The sequence below is a fragment of the Bos indicus x Bos taurus genome, chromosome 8, assembly GCF_003369695.1.
Source record: "Bos indicus x Bos taurus breed Angus x Brahman F1 hybrid chromosome 8, Bos_hybrid_MaternalHap_v2.0, whole genome shotgun sequence".
Classification (NCBI taxonomy): Eukaryota; Metazoa; Chordata; class Mammalia; order Artiodactyla; family Bovidae; genus Bos; species Bos indicus x Bos taurus.
This window is the reverse complement of record NC_040083.1, coordinates 44,359,215-44,376,966: the sequence shown is the minus strand read 5'-3', so window position 1 is coordinate 44,376,966 and position 17,752 is coordinate 44,359,215. Positions and strand designations below refer to the sequence as shown.

The following is a 17,752-nucleotide window of genomic DNA, read 5'->3' as shown; positions in this document are numbered from 1 at the left end:
AATGTATACTTGTATATATATATATACTTGTATATGTATACAAGTATATATATATATATATATATATATAGTATTTAATATGCTTATCTAATTAGAATCACCTATTAATAGTGTTAGGTAGGTAGAATAGAGAAAAGGAGTTCAAAATGGCGGTGGCTAAAAGACAAGGAAGGTCCGAGGACCAGAGTGAAGACTTCAGGCAGAACAAACAGAACAAACAGCACTCCTGGCTAAGCCCAATTTGCATAGGGCAGGCCCAGGTGGAGGAAAAAACATATAAAAGGAGGAGCCAAAGCGCTTTCTGATGGACTCTCTCTCCCGCGTGCGTGCGCTCTTTTCTCTCTCTCTCTTTCTCTCTCTCTCTCTCACTCTCCTGCTATCTTCTAAATAAAATAGAGCTGTAACATTGATTTGCCTAAGAGCTGTAGCACAGTTTGTCCAAGACCTGAGAGCTGTGACGCGCCGAGGGCTTTAATGTCCATTGCTCCAAATCTTTGTTGTGACGAGACAAAGAACCGAGGAACATACACTCGCGTGACATCTATGGTGCCGTGACTCGGATTTAACCTGGCTGAAACAACCTCTACATGGAAGAGGCCAAGCACAACAGGAGCCCAACTCAGCGAAGCTCCCGCGCTAGAAGCGGAAGGCGGAGAAAGCCAGCGCAGGGGAAGGCCCATCGTGCTGGAAACCGGACAGCGAAAAACGAACTCAGCAGAAAGCTCACGCGGCCCAGTCTCAGATTCCAGAAGACCTCCGGTTAAGGTAAGAGGTCCTCGTTCCTATGGCTGGAGGGACCTTTACAATCTCTCATTTCTTGTTTCCTCGAACCCCCCGCAAACAGGCGGGCGGCAAGGGGCACAACTGAGGGACTCTGGAGAGGCTACTCCTCAGCATGTCCCAAAGGTGCTATCTGCTGAGCCCCAATAGCTGTTACACAATGCCGTTGGGGTTCTTCTGTCCTTTCTCTTCTCTGTGCCAAAGATTAGACCAATGAAACTGTGAGTACCGGTCAGATATTTAGCAAATTTTTCGGCGGGCTATGAAGGGGATTCCTTGGCATGTTCTTCCCACTGCTTTTTCCTCCTGTCCTTCAGCTCTCTCCCGGGACTCAAGCCCAGCCAAAACTAGTGAAACTCAGGCTCTAATGTCTCATTGCAAAAATTCATTGAGAGACAAAGCGATAAGAGGTAGATTTGTTAGGATCCAGAGAGAAGCCACCCTTCAGGGTGTGAACCATTGCCGAGGGCAAGGGCTGCAGCCATGGAATTAGGCCTGGCTAGGTTTTGTGAGGGGATGGAATTCATATGCTAATGAGTGAGAGGATCATCCCAGCCATTGGGGAACCACCCACTTCTCCCTCTTCTGACCTTGTGCCTTGGAGCTGTCTTGCCACCTCTGGGTGTGTCTGTTGGCTTATAGATTGGGGATTAAGGTTTACTTGAAGTTGATTTGTCATCTTGGACCCAATTGATTTTAATTGGTTTCAAAGTTTGTGCTCTGCCCCCTTCCCTCCTGTTTCATGCTCTTTTCCTGAGCCCCATCCAGACCCACAAGGTCTCTACAAGCTGGCCTTGGGAGGGAAATAACTCTATAATATCCAACCCCTAATCCTACCCAATACTGATCACACTGGAGATCTTGGGGACGCCCAAACTCCAGTCCGGGGGTCCCAGGAGGTCATCACGCCTTGACCTGCCTAGGGATCGGTCTTCGAGAGGTTGTCACACCTCAACCTGCTCGGGGATCCTTTAGTCCCAGGGGTCCCAGGAGGTTGTCATGCCTCGACCTGCCCAGGGACTCAATCCTCGGGAGGCCGTCACGCCTCGACCTGCCCGGGGATTTGATCTCTAGGAGGCTGTCACACCTCAGTCTGCCTGGGGATCTGCACCCTGACCCGGGGACGCCTGGCTCTCAGGTTGCAACAGTACTAGGTAGGATGAACTTACATTATATCTATTCCCGTCCACGGTGGGCAAAACAAACCTCTTAATTCTACCCAGCATTGGTAACACTGGAGATCTTGGGGACGCCCAAACTCCAGTCCGGGGGGTCCCAGGAGGTCATCACGCCTTGACCTGCCTAGGGATCGGTCTTCGAAAGGTTGTCACGCCTCAACCTGCTCGGGGATCCTTTAGTCCCAGGGGTCCCAGGAGGTCGTCACGCCTCGACCTGCCCAGGGACCCAATCCTCGGGAGACCATCACGCCTCGACCTGCCCGGGGATTTGATCTCTAGGAGGCTGTCACACCTCAGTCTGCCTGGGGATCTGCACCCTGACCCGAGGACGCCTGGCTCTCAGGCTGCAACAGTTCTGGGTAAGATGAACTTATATCGTATCTATTCCTGTCCACGATGGGCAAAGTAGCAATGAGTTACAAATCTCTTAATTCTACCCAGCATTGGTCACACTGGAGATCTTGGGGACGCCCAAACTCCAGTCCGGGGGGTCCCAGGAGGTCATCACGCCTTGACCTGCCTAGGGATCGGTCTTCGAGAGGTTATCACGCCTCAACCTGTTCGGGGATCCTCTAGTCCCAGGGGTCCCAGGAGGTCGTCACGCCTCGACCTGCCCAGGGACTCAATCCTCGGGAGGCCGTCACGCCTTGACCTGCCCGGGGATTCAATCTATAGGAGGCTGTCACGCCTCAGCCTGCCTGGGGATCTGCACCCTGACCCAGGGACGCCTGGCTCTCAGGTTGCAACCGTTCTGGGTAGGATAAGCTTCAGAAAGACTCACCCCTAAGGAAGTCTACCTATGGAAACATAAAGAAGCCTATTACTTGTGGGACTGTGCCCAGTCTCAGCAGTAACTCAGGAGCCCAATAAGAACCCCATTGCCTTTTTGGAGAGGCTAAAAGAGGCACTCCAAAAGTTTACCAACCTGGACTTAGACTCTTACGAGTGACGAGTGATTTTAAAGGACAAATTCCTGTCCCAATGTGCATCAGATATCAGAATTAAGTTACAGCAGCTACAACAGCAGGACCCTGCTACCTCTTTAGATGAGATGGTCCAGACAGCCACCAATACCTTTTATAACAGGGAACAGGAGAAGGAGGCCAAGGCCCAGGAGAAGGAGAGAAAGAAAGAGACAAGGCATGCCCAGATGCTGGCTGCCCTCCAGAGAAGCCCTATGGCAAACCCTGAGTCCTTGAGGGACAAGGCACGAGACAGATGCCTGATCTGTAGACAGGTGGGGCATTGGGCCAAAGAGTGTCCAAACCGTGACAAGTCTCCTAGAAATGGCCACAAATTTGCCACAAATGCCATCAACTGGGACACTGGGCGGCACTCTGCCCTGGGGACCCAAGAGTCTCAAGGTCAAGTGCCAAGCCTACCCTCACGATGGTTCAAGAGGACTGAAGCGGCCTGCTCCAGCCAGCCCTCCTGTCACAGATAACCATCACGGTGCTGGAGCCAAGGGTGCAACTGGATGTGGCAGGAAGGTCCGAGAATTTCTTGGTTGACGCAGGGGCTACCGACTCTGTCTTCATCTCCTACTCCGGAGCCTTCTCCTCCCAAACCTGTACCATTTTGGGTGCTACAGGAAAAGCAACTACTAAAAGATTCACCCAAGCACTTCTTTGTTGCTGGGATGGACAAATATTTTCCCACCAGTTTCTGGTGGTCCCTGAGTGTCCTACCCCCTTATTGGGAAGAGATATACTCACTAAACTGGGGACCACCCCTGTGATGCGAAGTTTTTCAGCCCATAGAGCTCTACAGCTCCTGGTTACTACTGAAGAACCCATTACACCTTCAATAGAGAGGGACCAAAAACTATGGGAAGACAAAATTAACCTCCAGGTGTGGGACCAGGGGATTCCTGGACGAGCCCACCAAGCTGAACCGGTCATCATTGTCCTCCGAGATCCCACTCGGTTTCCTAACCGGAAACAATATCCCCTCAAAAGAGAGGCTCGGGAGGGACTACAGCCTTTAATAAAAAAATTCCTTGCTTGTGGGCTACTGGTCCCTACCAGTTCGCCATGTAACACCCCAATCCTTTCAGTAAAGAAAAAAGACGGAACCTGGTGAATGGTTCAAGATCTCCAAATCATAAATGAAGCTGTAGTTCCCCTCCATCCCACAGTACCCAATCCCTATGTAATCTTGGGAGAAATCCCACCCAGTGCCAAATGGTTTACTGTCTTGGATCTCAAAGATGCATTTTTTTGCATACCACTGGCTAAAGAATCCCAATACCTTTTTGCCTTTGAGTGGGAGGCCCCAGGAGAAAAACACAAACAGATGACTTGGACAGTATTACCTCAGGGGTTCAGAGATAGCCACCACCTGTTTGGACAGGCCCTTGGCCGGGATCTCCTAGATCTGGACCTGGGACCTAATGGGAAAATATTACAGTATGTAGATGACCTACTAATCTGCTCTCCAGATGAGAAAAGTGCCCAACAACATGCAATTCAGGTTCTAAACTTCTTGGCAGAAAGGGGATATAAAGTCTCCCATGCTAAGGCACAGATGGTCGAGACAAAAGTCACTTACCTGGGAGTTCAGATTACACGCGGGTCCAGGAGGCTGTCCTATGATCGGGTACAAGGAATTCTCCAGTTGCCCTCCCCCACGACTCGAAAACAATTGCGAGCTTTCCTGGGGCTAACTGGTTATTGTAGAATCTGGATACCCAATTATGGTCTAATTGCCCAGCCCTTATATGAAAGCTTAAAGGGACGAGATGATTCAATCCCACTCGTGTGGGGAACTCCTCAAAAAGAGGCAGAGACTACACTAAAACAGGCCTTAACTCAGGCACCTGCCTTGAGGTTGCCAGACCCAGAAAAAGCATTCCAACTTTATGTCCATGAAAGAGAGGGAATAGCCTTGGGAGTATTAACTCAAAGGTTGGGATCTGAGCCCCAGCCTGTAGCTTACTTATCCAAGAGGCTCGATCCAACTTCCCGAGGCTGGCCCCCTGCCTTTGAAATCTTGCAGCTATTGCAATCATGATAGAAGATGCTTTAAAACTCTCCTTTGGGGGCAAACTAACTATTTTACCAGCCACCAAGTAAAACAACTCCTAAATGGGAGAGGCCACTTATGGATGTCTGATCAAAGAATCCTCAGATATCAAGTAATGCTGATAGAAAATCCAGGCCTCACTATATCCCCTTGTGAGGTTCTTAACCCAGCCACCCTCCTACCTACCCCCGAGGGCTCTCTCCCGTTTCACTCTTGTCTAGAAACCTTGGACCACTGGACAAAACCCCGAGAGGGATTGTCAGAAGATCCTCTGACCAATCCTGAAGAAATCTGGTACACTGACGGAAGCAGCTTTGTCTTGGGTGGAAAAAGAAGAGCCAGGTATGCAGTAGTCTCCAATTTTGAGACCATAGAGGCTAAGCCTCTGCTACCAGGTACTTCAGCCCAATTAGCTGAGCTCATAGCCCTGACTCGAGCTTTAGAGCTGGGAAAAGGAAAAAGAATAGCCATTTACACTGACTCTAAGTATGCCTTTCTGGTGCTACATGCACATGCAGCTGTTTGGAAAGAAAGGGGCCACTTGACCACTAGAGGGTCCCCAGTCAAATATGGTGATCAGATTCTTCGACTCTTGGAGGCAGTCCATCTGCCCACTGAGGTTTCAGTCTCCCACTGTAAAGGACACCAAAAAGGGAACACGGAAGTGGCACAAGGGAACCAAGCAGCTGATCAGGCAGGTAGGAGAGCAGCATTACAGAACCATGACCTAATAGGGATTGCCACCTTAGTTCCACAGACTAATTTGCCAGAAACTCCTTCATATACTGAAGGTGAGACTCTTAAAGCTAAGAGCAAGGGCTTTCAAGAAGATCATATGGGGTGGTTCCAAAAGGAGGGACTCCTTTTTCTGCCTGGAAGCCTCCAATGGAAGTTGGTTAACTCCTTACATGCCACTACTCATTTAGGAGAAAAGGCCCTCCAAATATTACTAGAAAGGTCCTTCAGAGGAACAGGCCTCCAAACAACTATAAGACAGGTGGTCTCCTCTTGTCCCACTTGCCAATTAAACAACCCCCAAGGAGCTCGAAGACCCCAGCTGGCCCAGCCCATCCAATGACATGGGGCCTACTCAGGAGAGGACTGGCAGATGGACTTCACCCAGATGCCAGTTTCTCAAGGGTATAAATACCTATTAGTCATGATAGATACATTCACAGGATGGATTGAAGGCTTTCCCACCTGGACTGAGAAGGCTGAGGAGGTGGTGGTCTGCCCAGGTCATTACAAAGTGACAATGGGACATCATTTACTTCTAAGGTCACCCAAGGGGTCTCTAAAGCATTGGGCATTACTTATTATCTCCATTGTGCCTGGAGGCCTCAGTCTTCAAGAAAAGTAGAAAGAGCCAATAAATTCTTAAAATCAGCGATAAAAAAGATAACCCCGAGACCTCCCTGGGATGGAAGGAGGCTTTACCAATAGCTCTCCTCCACACCCGCATTGCCCCTAAGGAACAGGTTGGTCTTAGTCCTTATGAGATGCTATATGGGAGACCTTTTGCTCATGTCAATGACCTCTTCCTAGATCCAGAGGTTCAGACCCTCCAGTCTTATACCATGGCCATTGGGCAATTCCAACAGGATATATGCTTGTGGGGTATGAACCAGGACCCAAAAGATTCTAAAGAGTCACCACTATATGCTCCAGGAACTCAAGTCCTAATTAAAGTCTGGAAAGATGGGTCCCCAAAGGCTCAACTCCAGCCCACATGGAAGGGCCCCTACCCTGTAATACTTTCTACCCCCACAGCAGTCAAGGTACCAGGACATGACTCCTGGATTCACTACTCATGAGTCAAGCCATGGAAGAAAACAGAAGAGGACACTCAGTACACCTGTGAGCCCCTGGGAGATCTCAGATACCTATTCAGAACTACCAATGAGTGTTATTCTAATGAACACCCCCCAAATCTGGTTTCTGGGGATAAGATTTCTCAGGATAACTCTAAGAATCCAACACAGCTTGACAGAGACTGTACTCCAAAACAGACAGGAGATAGATCTTCTGATCCCTGAACAAGGAGGGACTTGAGCTATCCTGGCGATGTGAATTTAAAATTGACTAATGTCCCTACTAGTCCTTGTTATGCTATATTGATGATGCTTATGATTATTCCATGTACTGTCAATTGTCTAACCTGTTTTGTCTCTGCCCAGGTCAACCAGCTACAACATGCAGTGCCAGTTCAACAAAGATATAAAACTACAGCTGACCACGGAAAATATCACACACCCTTGGACACCGCTATAAGGACTCTGAGGCTTGAGACTAACAAGAGGGAGAGGCCCAATACCCCTCGCCGCCCCAGTTCAGCAGGAAGTAGCCAGAAAGACCTCGACGCCCCTAATCCCAAAGAATTGGGCCTCCCATCTCTTGAGGGGGGAACGTTAGGTAGGTAGAATAGGGAAAAGGAGTCCAAAATGGCTGTGGCTAAAAGACAAGGAAGGTCCGAGGACCAGAGTGAAGACTTCAGGCAGAACAAACAGCACTCCTGGCTAAGCCCAATTTGCATAGGGCAGGCCCAGGTGGAGGAAAAAACATATAAAAGGAGGAGCCAAAGCGCTTTCTGATGGACTCTCTCTCCTGCGTGCGTGCGCTCTTTTCTCTCTCTCTCTTTCTCTCTCACTCTCCTGCTATCTTCTAAATAAAATAGAGCTGTAACATTGATTTGCCTAAGAGCTGTAGCACGGTTTGTCCAAGACCTGAGAGCTGTGACGCGCCAAGGGCTTTAATGTCCGTTGCTCCAAATCTTTGTTGTGACGAGACAAAGAACCGAGGAACATACACTCGCGTGACAATAGGAAGCTTTTTAAAACTAGAGGCCTACATAGAAATAATTAAGGTCAGTCTCTGGGAGTAGTCCCAGTCATGGTATGCTCACCAAGGCCCCCAAGTGGTTCTGATGTGCAGTCTGGGTTAGAACCACTGATCTAACTCTTCTGGCCTGCTCTCTTTGTACTACTGGGCTTATATTGCTGATGCTTTTAAGAACCTGTCTGCAAAGAGGCCTGCAGATCTAAGGTGGCAAGGAGGTCTGTAGCTAGAGGAACCATCTGTTTTGGTGTGTTGGGGATAGTCTCAACATAGTGATTATCAGTGCCCCCATTTCACTCTCAGAAGTACTGTAGTTTAGATGATAAATTATATGTTCTTCCAACATAATACAAAAGGGCTCTGGGCTTTATATTTCTAGATTATAAAGTCATAATAAGAACAGGTAGAAGAAAATATCAGATAAATTCAGTGTAGAGATTTCTGGTACTTAGATATTAGCTTTTAAAATATTCTATGTACAGCTTATCAGAAATACATACATACATTTCCTCAATTTGTAAGGAGGGTTAGAGAAAATATGTCTCCTTCAAGAGACTGGGTGGGGTGGGGCATGGTTATATTCTGCAATTGAAGTACCAAAGCCAGCTGCTGATTAGTAGGGAGCTGATTATCAGCCTGTGATTACCCCAGGACTTAGCAAAACTTCTCCTTCCTTTTCCTTTTGGATCTTTAATTGTTCATTAGCTACTCCACTCTCAGGCTCAAAGGGACAAGGAAAGAAGTTAAAAAAAGGTTAATCTAGTGGCAGAGATAATAAACTTGATGGGAAAGAAAATGGAAACAACTGGACTGTTTCTGGTTACCTGTGAATTTAAATTAGTTTGGCTCATCCCTTTTTCCAAATTATTCCCAGCTGGTGTGAGGGTTCACTGAAGCCCTACTGATTGCCAGTAAAATTAAAGTAATCTTGTATTTTTAAAACTATGTAATCTTCCAGAAATAGGACTTGGAAGCTTTCTCTCCTCATTTACCAAGGGCACAGGGTGAGGGCAAGGCAAGCGCCTCCTCATCTCCTCAGAGCCCTCCCCACCTTTTTCTCCCCTCACTATCAACCCACAGGTGTATATACACAGAATTTTTTAATCTGATGCAGATAAAAGTTATTTTATACAACTTAAGACAAATGGTATAATTACTGTTAGACAAAAGGACCCAAATGGAAAATCTACTCACAGGAGGAGAGACTTGTGTGCATATAGATTGTATCACAAGTTTTCCTAGTTGCATCACCAGCATAGTTATGAATACTTCCACAAGGCAACCACAGCATAAATGTTTAAAACATGTTCTGTTCACATGTGTTTAAAATGTCTGGAAAAGAAACTATCCACATGCAAAGTAAAAGAGCCAGATGCCGATAAGTTAGTTAAAGCGAACTCGTTGCATGTGCACTTAGTCGTGTCCAACTCTTCACAGCCCATGGACTGTAGCCTGCCAGGCTCCTCTGTCCATGGAATTTTCCAAGCAAGAATACTGGAGTAGGTTGCCATTTCTCACTCCAGGGGATCTTCCTGACCCAGGGATCCAACCTGGTCTTTTGCATCTCCTGCATTGGCAGGTGGATTTTTTTTTTTTTTCACCACCATGCCACCTGGGAAGAACTCTTGTTGAATAACAACAATAAGGGAATCTTCTTACTAAATAACTTAAATGGAGACAGTATTAAATTAGGGTGGGTAAAACATCAAAATAAATACCTGTTGAATTAAAATAAGAGTATCAATAGAACCTCTATAGATTAGAGAGGTACTTTTGTAGGCTTCTGAGTGCAAGGAGAGGGTGGGTGGGGGCATCTGTTCTCTGCTTTCCAGGCTGTAAGTCAGAACAAGCTAGAAGGATGGAAGAGGTCTCTGTGACTGAGAAAGCATCACAAGCTGGTGTTGCCTGGCCAACCTGGACCAGTAATAATCTTAGCAGCTGGAGCAGAAGGTCTTATCTTTGATCTCTGTTAACAGTTAACCACAGGCTTTTCCTTCCAGAGCTCTTGGAAGGCAGAGGCAAGTGGTCCTGGAAAGCAATGCTGGAAGGGGGCCCCGGGTGGTTAAAATTAGATGCCGAGGTACAGTTAGCAGTAATTGAGCCAGGTGGGCCTGCAGAGAAATGCTGTTTCCTTTTCCTTAGGGGATTAGATGTCTTTTAAAATCTACTCTACATTTTATCTTGACTGAACTGTATCATGCAATATGGCTGAAGTTGATGAGTCAATGAAGTCTATTGTTTGAATAAGGAAATCTATTTTTAAGCTAAAATGTTTAGCTAGATCATAAGTTTAACATTCTGAGGCCCATCTAGCAAGGACTGAGAAAACCCTCACTTAGGATTAGAAAGGGAACAGCAGTCATGAGACGAAAACCCGTATCAATGAAAGGATTTCTAAGTCATTCAAAATGGCAAACTTTTTCAACCAATGGAATGGATAATAACATAGCCATGGCGACTATAACCAGCATTACTTATGTTTTTATTTTTTTTTACCCACAGACTGATGTAGATACTTACCACAATCCTCTCGCAGCAGGCCTGTGATGGCTTTCAGTTTCAAAGGAAGCCTTAGAAAGACTAGCACCACTTGGCTTTGTGGGACTACCTCAGAGAGACACTCATATGTGCATAGGATTTTTTTTACACACGTCTAATGGCCTAGACATCATACTTCTGCACTTGGTGCAGAGGTAAATAAAAATAAGCAAACATCATAACCACTTACTCCAAGCAAATAGGGAAAAGAATGTTGAGAAAAAATAGCCTCGAGTCAGAGTGAGTCAGAGGCCTTGAGTCAGAGTGAGTCAGAGTTGGTGACGCCAGGAATATCATTCCTCACCCTGTACGTAGCTCTGGACTTTCAGGCCCTCACTTTAATCTCACTTCCCAACATGAAATGTAGAAGAGTTTTATATGGAATTTTTATATGGCCTCCAATTCTTGCACGATTAGGTACTATCTTGCATGAAAAGTACTCACTAACAAATTATGTTGGCAGACAGTGGCACATCCCTGCATGAAAAGTCTGGGATCCTGAGAAGGAAAGGCCAGAGTCTCAATGCTGGCCCTGCGCTCTGCCCTTCACACTCTCAGTGATCCCAACAATAGCTCTCGGTCTCCTGTTTTAGATAATTTTACTCCAGACAGATCTACTGGTTACAGGGTCAGGTGTAAGAATCTATGGTATCATTTTTATAAAATTCTTTGAGATTCTCCAAAGAAAGAGGCTTTTTTTTTTTTTTTAATTAAAAACCACTAAATTACTGACAAAGAAAGATAACCCTTCCTGGTATTTTATTCCTTCCAGGGCACAAATTTGGCAAATTATAACCAAAAATTCTGGGCATCACTAAACTGAGAAGCAATGAGTTTTTTTTTTGTTCCTCTCCTTCTCCACAAAAGAAGCGTTGCAGAGGGAACCAGTGATTTAATCGCAAGGAACCATCTCATCAAGGATTCTGCTTCAAAACCCAGGTTAAACTAGAGATCAAGGCAGGGAGAGGCAGCCTGCAGAGTGGCTGGAAGTACCCAACATTAGAGTGGGGGGTTTCTGGTATTGCTTAATGTTGCCTGGAGCTTTAACAAATTTGGGAGTGGGGATATGGTTGTGCTGTTGCTCTTCTAAGTGAGTTTTTAATTAGCCCTTTTTTGACAACTTGAGAGGGCTCTGCTAAACTCAGGCCAGCCCAGCTTTGTCAGTGTCCTCCCTGAACTTTAAATTCAGAGCAGCCCTGGCCCCTCTTCTCGTGCTGGGCCAGGCAGCAACCTCAGGGAGGAAGTCCAGGCTAGCACCTGTACTGGCACCTCAAGGTCATCATCCAACTTGGAGCTTTCCAAACACTTGGGAATTGATCATTTAAATGAGTACAGTCAAGGCTCTGAGGAGTTTGACCAGCTTGACTCTAACTCAAAATTTTTTCAACTTATCTATACAAGGTGCCTCTCTTGAGGTCACTACAATCCAAAAACTACAGGACAGTCGGGAAGCAAGTACTTTGGGAAACGCTGGTCTAAACTCATAGATGCTCGAGAGCAATTTTTCTGTTTCAAACACTGCAATGAAAGAGTTAAATTTGCTTCGAGTCATTCTAAATGTGCCTTTGGCTGGAGCTATCCATATGCCTTTCTAGAAAGCAAAATCACCCTCACTAAAGGCCCACTGGAGCTACTGAAATTTGCCATGAGCGTAAGATACACTATGCTGAGAGTACAGCTCTGTTTTGTTACCTGGGGCTCCTGGTCATGACCGCTGGGATCCCTCTCGTAGCTTTCTGCATATAGTCTGATGGTGGCCCGCACACCACTGGAGGAACTGAGCCGGAAGATGAGCCGAGATGCATCAGAGAAAATGATCCTCAGGCCCTAAGAGCAAGAACATCGAGGATGGATCAGTGAACAAATAATTATACATGTAAAAATGATGAATACTGACTTCGGAGATTAGCATATTTCTATGCTCAGATATGCAGATGACACCACCTTATGGCAGAAAGTGAAGAGGAACTAAAAAGTCTCTTGATGAAAGTGAAAGAGGAGAGTGAAAAAGTTGGCTTAAAGCTCAACATTCAGAAAACGAAGATCATGGCATCTGGTCCCATCACTTCATGGGAAACAGATGGGGAAACAGTGCAAACAGTGTCAGACTTTATTTTTGGGGGCTCCAAAATCACTAATATTAATCATTAATTTAAAATCATTAATTTTAATGAAATTAAAAGACACTTACTCCTTGGAAGGAAAGTTATGACTAACCTAGATAGCATATTCAAAAACAGAGACATTACTTTGCCAACAAAGGTCCATCTAGTCCAGGCTATGGTTTTTCCAATGGTCATGTATGGATGTGAGAGTTGGACTGTGAAGAAGGCTGAGCGCCGAAGAATTGATGCTTTTGAACTGTAGTGTTGGAGAAGACTCTTGAGAGTCCCTTGGACTGCAAGGAGATCCAACCAGTCCATCCTAAAGGAGATCAGTCCTGGGTGTTCATTGGAAGAACTGATGCTGAAGCTGAAACTCCAATACTTTGGCCACCTCATTCAAAGCATTGACTCATTGGAAAAGACCCTGATGCTTGGAGGGATTGCGGGCAGGAGGAGAAGAGGCTGACAGAGGATGAGGACATGAGTTTGGGTAACTCCAGGAGTTGGTAATGGACAGGGAGGCCTGGCATGCTGCGATTCATGGGGTTGCAAAGAGTCGGACACAACTGAGTGACTCAACTCCAAAGATGCTCAGCATCATGACAACTTACAACTGGCTCTCTATACTCACTCCAGTGGGACAATGAGGTAAATCCAGATGCTCCCTGAGGTTATCTATTCATCTCTATTCTGTTTCTTTTGCTTTCTGGTGAATGTTGGGGAGGGTGGGATTAGGAGCAACACTATGAACAGATGCTCAAGCTCCCTTGGTCTGGCAATGTGGAAATCAGAAAGAGGTGGAGGTAACAAGGATGGGGTGATATTTAATGAGTGTCACTGGAGCCAAAGTTTTTCTCTTTGGAACCTGCTGGATGCAATCAGGTAGGCAATTTATCTGTTACAGCGAGACAAATTATCCACATCAAAGCTCCCCCATATGATGTTAGACTTGGCTTTAACTTCACCTCCTCTCTGTTTCTGCCCACATTCCCACACTCCTCTGGGATCCATGGAGTCCTACAGTAAAATGCTCAGGGCTGGAGCTTTGGCTGGGTTTTGAGGGTTGCTCTGTGCAACCTCATCCTCTTGGTTCTCTTTTTCCTTCTTGCTCGTAAGACCTGGCCACCAGCATGTGGTGGGGGCAGAGCTGCAGCAGCATCTCACACACTGCCCAGTATTTGACTTTGGCTCAGAACAGCATCCATTCTCTATGCATCTCTTATTAATGGCAGCGACATTTTAAAAAATATGACTGTGAGATCACATTGTGACTTCCGTTGAAGGAAATTTGTTTTCTTGAGACAACTGATAAAGTTATTGTTATAAATAAGCATATTGACAGGGGCCAGAGGAAAGAGAGGCAGGAACAAAATAATATGTCTGGTTGCTTGTTGATTCTGAAAAAGTAGAAGTCTCAGGCAAATTGATAGGAGACATTTTCCCTAAGAAATTTACTTGGAAACTTCTCTGGGTGCTTGTCAAGAATAAGCCATTAATAAAAATATTCATACATGCCACATGAACCTGATTGCTAATCTCTTACCCCTACCCTCATCTGGTGATATTGCTGGGAAACACTGTGATTCCATCTGAGCAGTTTTCTGCTTTTTAAGTTTTGTAAGTACATTTTGTTCCAATTGCAAAGTTAAAAGTTTAATCTCTTTTTGAGTGGTTCAATGTCTGCCACAATTTGTGTAATAACAAGGAGCCGTGTCCCTTCCTGGAATGTGCTTTCCATTGCTCTGTGGCACAAGTTTTGCAAACAGGATAGTTTTGCCCAAGAGTCATTCATGGGCATGTATTTTACAGTGACCCTCGTAGATCTGGTACAGGGCTAAGCCCTGGGTATATGAAGATAAAGACAGTATGTGCTCTCTATGAGCCTAAAATATTCTATTACAATGAGCAAAACTATTTTCTTAACCATCTAGTGTTGCTGGATAAGTGAATAGTTAGGAAATTCTGAATGGAGCAAACAAACCAATTTCTCTGCTACCCAGAAAGTATGATATACCAAATTCTGTACAGACTGATAATGAAACCTCAAGGGTTGGTTCCACCACTGTATTCATAGCCATGTTTTTAAAAACCTCAAAGTTGAAGCCCTAAAGCACCTCTTGTTGCAGATGCTAAATCAGTTGAAGCCAGCTCTTCTGATGACCTCTTGGACTTAACCCTTTAAGGTAGCTCCATTACACAATTAACCTCCCAAGTAAGTTTATGGCCACTGTGGTTGTTGTTCGGGTGCTGTCTTGTCCGACTCTTTGTGACCCTCTGGACTACAGCATGCCAGGCTTCCCTGTCCTCCACTCTCTTCTGGAGTTTGCTCAAATTTATGTCCACTGAGTTGGCAATGCATTCAAATCATCTCATACTCTGCTTCCCCCTTCTCCTTTTGTCTTCCATCTTTCCCAGCATCAGAGGGTATTTAAGAATTCAGGCCATGATAAACCATCAACATGGTTTATTATCTGCTCATAGCTAAGTCCTTTTTTATAGTGAAATGATGTTTTTTCTGTTGCTGTTTGTTTTTTACCCCTGCGTGTAGCCATATATTTGGCTATACTCATGGAAGTTCGGTTAGAATCTACATTGGGTAGTTTGAAATAGATTTTGCACTTGAAAAGATGTTAAAGGAGTGAATAGCACACATCAAGTTGCTGGAAATAACTCAATGTCAATGTCATCTCTCTTTCCTAAGGAGATCTTAATAGAGAATCCACGTTGCTTTGTTAGACCTCCCAGTGAGGAACGTAAGAATTCTCTTTCTCCACATGGAACCAAAAAAATACGTAGAACGAGTCCAGCTCTGTGCTGCAACAACCTGATAGTTCCATGACTGTTGAGCATCACTTGGATGTACGAATAGTTGTACTGGATTGTTTGGGGGTCTGCACGTTGCTCGGGTGAACTTTATGAATTTGCAGCCTCAGCATGAGCCATGTTCTCTCCAGCATGTATCATCACCTGCTATCAACTAAATAATGAGGCCAAAATCACCACTGACCAAGACTTACCAAGTTTCAAAATGTTCCATAATTCCAACAAAAAATACCAATAATATACTTTGCTTTTTATTTATTTATTTTTTTTTAGGTTAAACTCAGGCTTAGTGATATAGTCTGTCAGCCAAATTTGACCTGCCACTTGTTCTTATAAATCAAGTTTTACTGAAACACAGCCATGCCTGTTCATTTCTGTGTTGTCTATGACTGATTTGTGTTACAACTGCAGAGCTGAACTGTTAAGACAGACTGTCTGGCTCATGAGAGCTAAAATATTTACTATCTGGCTGTCTACAGAAAATATTTGCTGACCCCTCATATAACCATTCCATTATCCACAACATGGAATAACTCTACCCTTTCAACTCTACCCTAGAAAATTGAAAATATAACCATAAGTCTATGGAAATCCCAGTAGAAAGGAATTATGAGGACTGTTATAAGGGTGTCCTCCAGGTACCCCAACTTCTAGTCACTGTTCACCTGGACATATATTTGGCCTCAATCAACTTACTTCTGATCACCTACTCGTGACAGAAACGGATTTATTAAATTACATTTTAGTTTTAAGTCCTCACTTTTATCGCAGGGTCTGCACGGCAGTTATAAAATCTACTTTTTGCAGTCATTATAGGAGACTGTATGAAGCTCCACATGAGACATCTCCTCAAGAGCCAAGTGTTAGGAAAGCCTTTCCTCCCCTGAGGAACTAGGGTTTTTTTTTTTTTTTTTTTTTTGTCTTTCTGACAACAAGAACTTTATAACTAACCATGGTTCCCTTTTCAATATGGCTGCCAGGATACTTTATGCCAAATTTGAGGTTAAGCCCAAGTGGATCCTTATGATTTGCATAATTATGAGTTTTTCTTCCTCTGTTCTTGACTCTCTACTCTTATTTATATTTTCCCTAGTCTTGATTTCTGTTTCTTATTTATATTCTAACAATTTCATTATGTGTGTGTTTGCTGCCACAAATCCTCTTGAAGAAACAAGGCCTAGGGCAAATGAATAAAATAAGTTCCCTTTAAAGTCTTAACCCTAAAGTGTTGGAATCACTGAATTTTATCTGGGTCCTTTTTTAGCTGATAAGCTCTGGGAGGGCAAACCCGTATGTTCCTTGCTCACAATTTATTGATACAGCCTAGGACAAGCCCAGTACGCAGTAGGCCCTCCACTGATACTTGTTGAGTGATTGTCATTACATGTCCCACAACTGGTATGAATGCTGCCAGAAGGCCTCCTTCCACATTTTACAAGGCCAAGTGGAAACACACTCATATTCTCCACTGGTGAACTGGGGCTAACATATTCGCTCTGAAGGTTAACTGTGAAGGACACTGTGTCTACTCATTCTTCATTTTTAGGGCAAAGATCAGTTTCAGTTAAAAACAATGGAGTTGAACCATGGTAAGTTCTTTTCCGCAGCTGTGTGATCTTGTAAAAATTGTTAGCTAGCCCATTAACTGCAAAACTTAATACATACTGAAATCAGCCAGAGGTCTTTAAAAACAGCGGTACCTGGCTTTCACACAGACATGGTGATTGAGTTTGTATGGGGTGTGACTTGGGCATCGGTGCTGTAAAAGCCCTCCAGGCGATTCTAATGTGTAGCCATATGTGGACACCAGACTAGTAGTCTTTTTTTCTCTGGGTCACCTACTTCATGTATCAAGCGACTGACTATCCTACATGTCAGTCTTAAGGAAGATGCCTTTATGAACTGAGGTTTCTGGCATACACTACCAGCCACCTGGGGTCTTAGGAGGCCATAACACAGGGATCTAATGAAACATCACGTTGCTGCTGAGTCCTGAAAGCCTCCTCCTAGTGCCTTGTCAGCAGCAGAAGCACCAGAAGCATCTCCTCTTGAGCATCTGACACTAACTTTTTAGCACGATTGCCTAAGGAATTCCTGAAGTACTGAAGGGATCCATGATACCACTGTTACTGCAGCAGCTATAGCAGCTGAAATTTCCATGATGACACAACAGCCACACTCAAAGAAGGGAGAAAGATGCCCTCCTCCATTAGAAGATAATGTTAATTAATGGGATGGGGCATTGCACTTCCAGCCTAGGGTTTTTTCCCCCTTGGAGTGACCATAGCTGTATGCTTCAGTGACCAGGGTAGGTTTTCCCACCTTATCTTTGTCCCAATGAAAAAGAATTGTTAAAGAGCCGCTCCACCCAGAAATCCTTCAATCTGCTTCCAGTTACCTCTATAGTCTTTCTTTTCCTCCCCATATCTGCCCCTTTTTGGTTTGCTCTTGGTGGAGAGTCAGTGTGGA

The 17,752-nt window shown here is 44.9% G+C and overlaps 1 protein-coding gene across 1 annotated transcript in view; it reads right to left on the bottom strand.

Annotated features, from left to right (window-relative positions):
* The window catches only part of PGM5 (phosphoglucomutase 5), a 213,353-nt gene that overhangs the window by 36,787 nt on the left and 158,814 nt on the right, over positions 1–17,752 (bottom strand). The window contains exon 10 of the mRNA XM_027549415.1: positions 12,048–12,182. Within this exon, the coding sequence (XP_027405216.1) occupies positions 12,048–12,182 (135 nt within the window). The remainder of the gene's footprint in view (positions 1–12,047; positions 12,183–17,752) is intronic.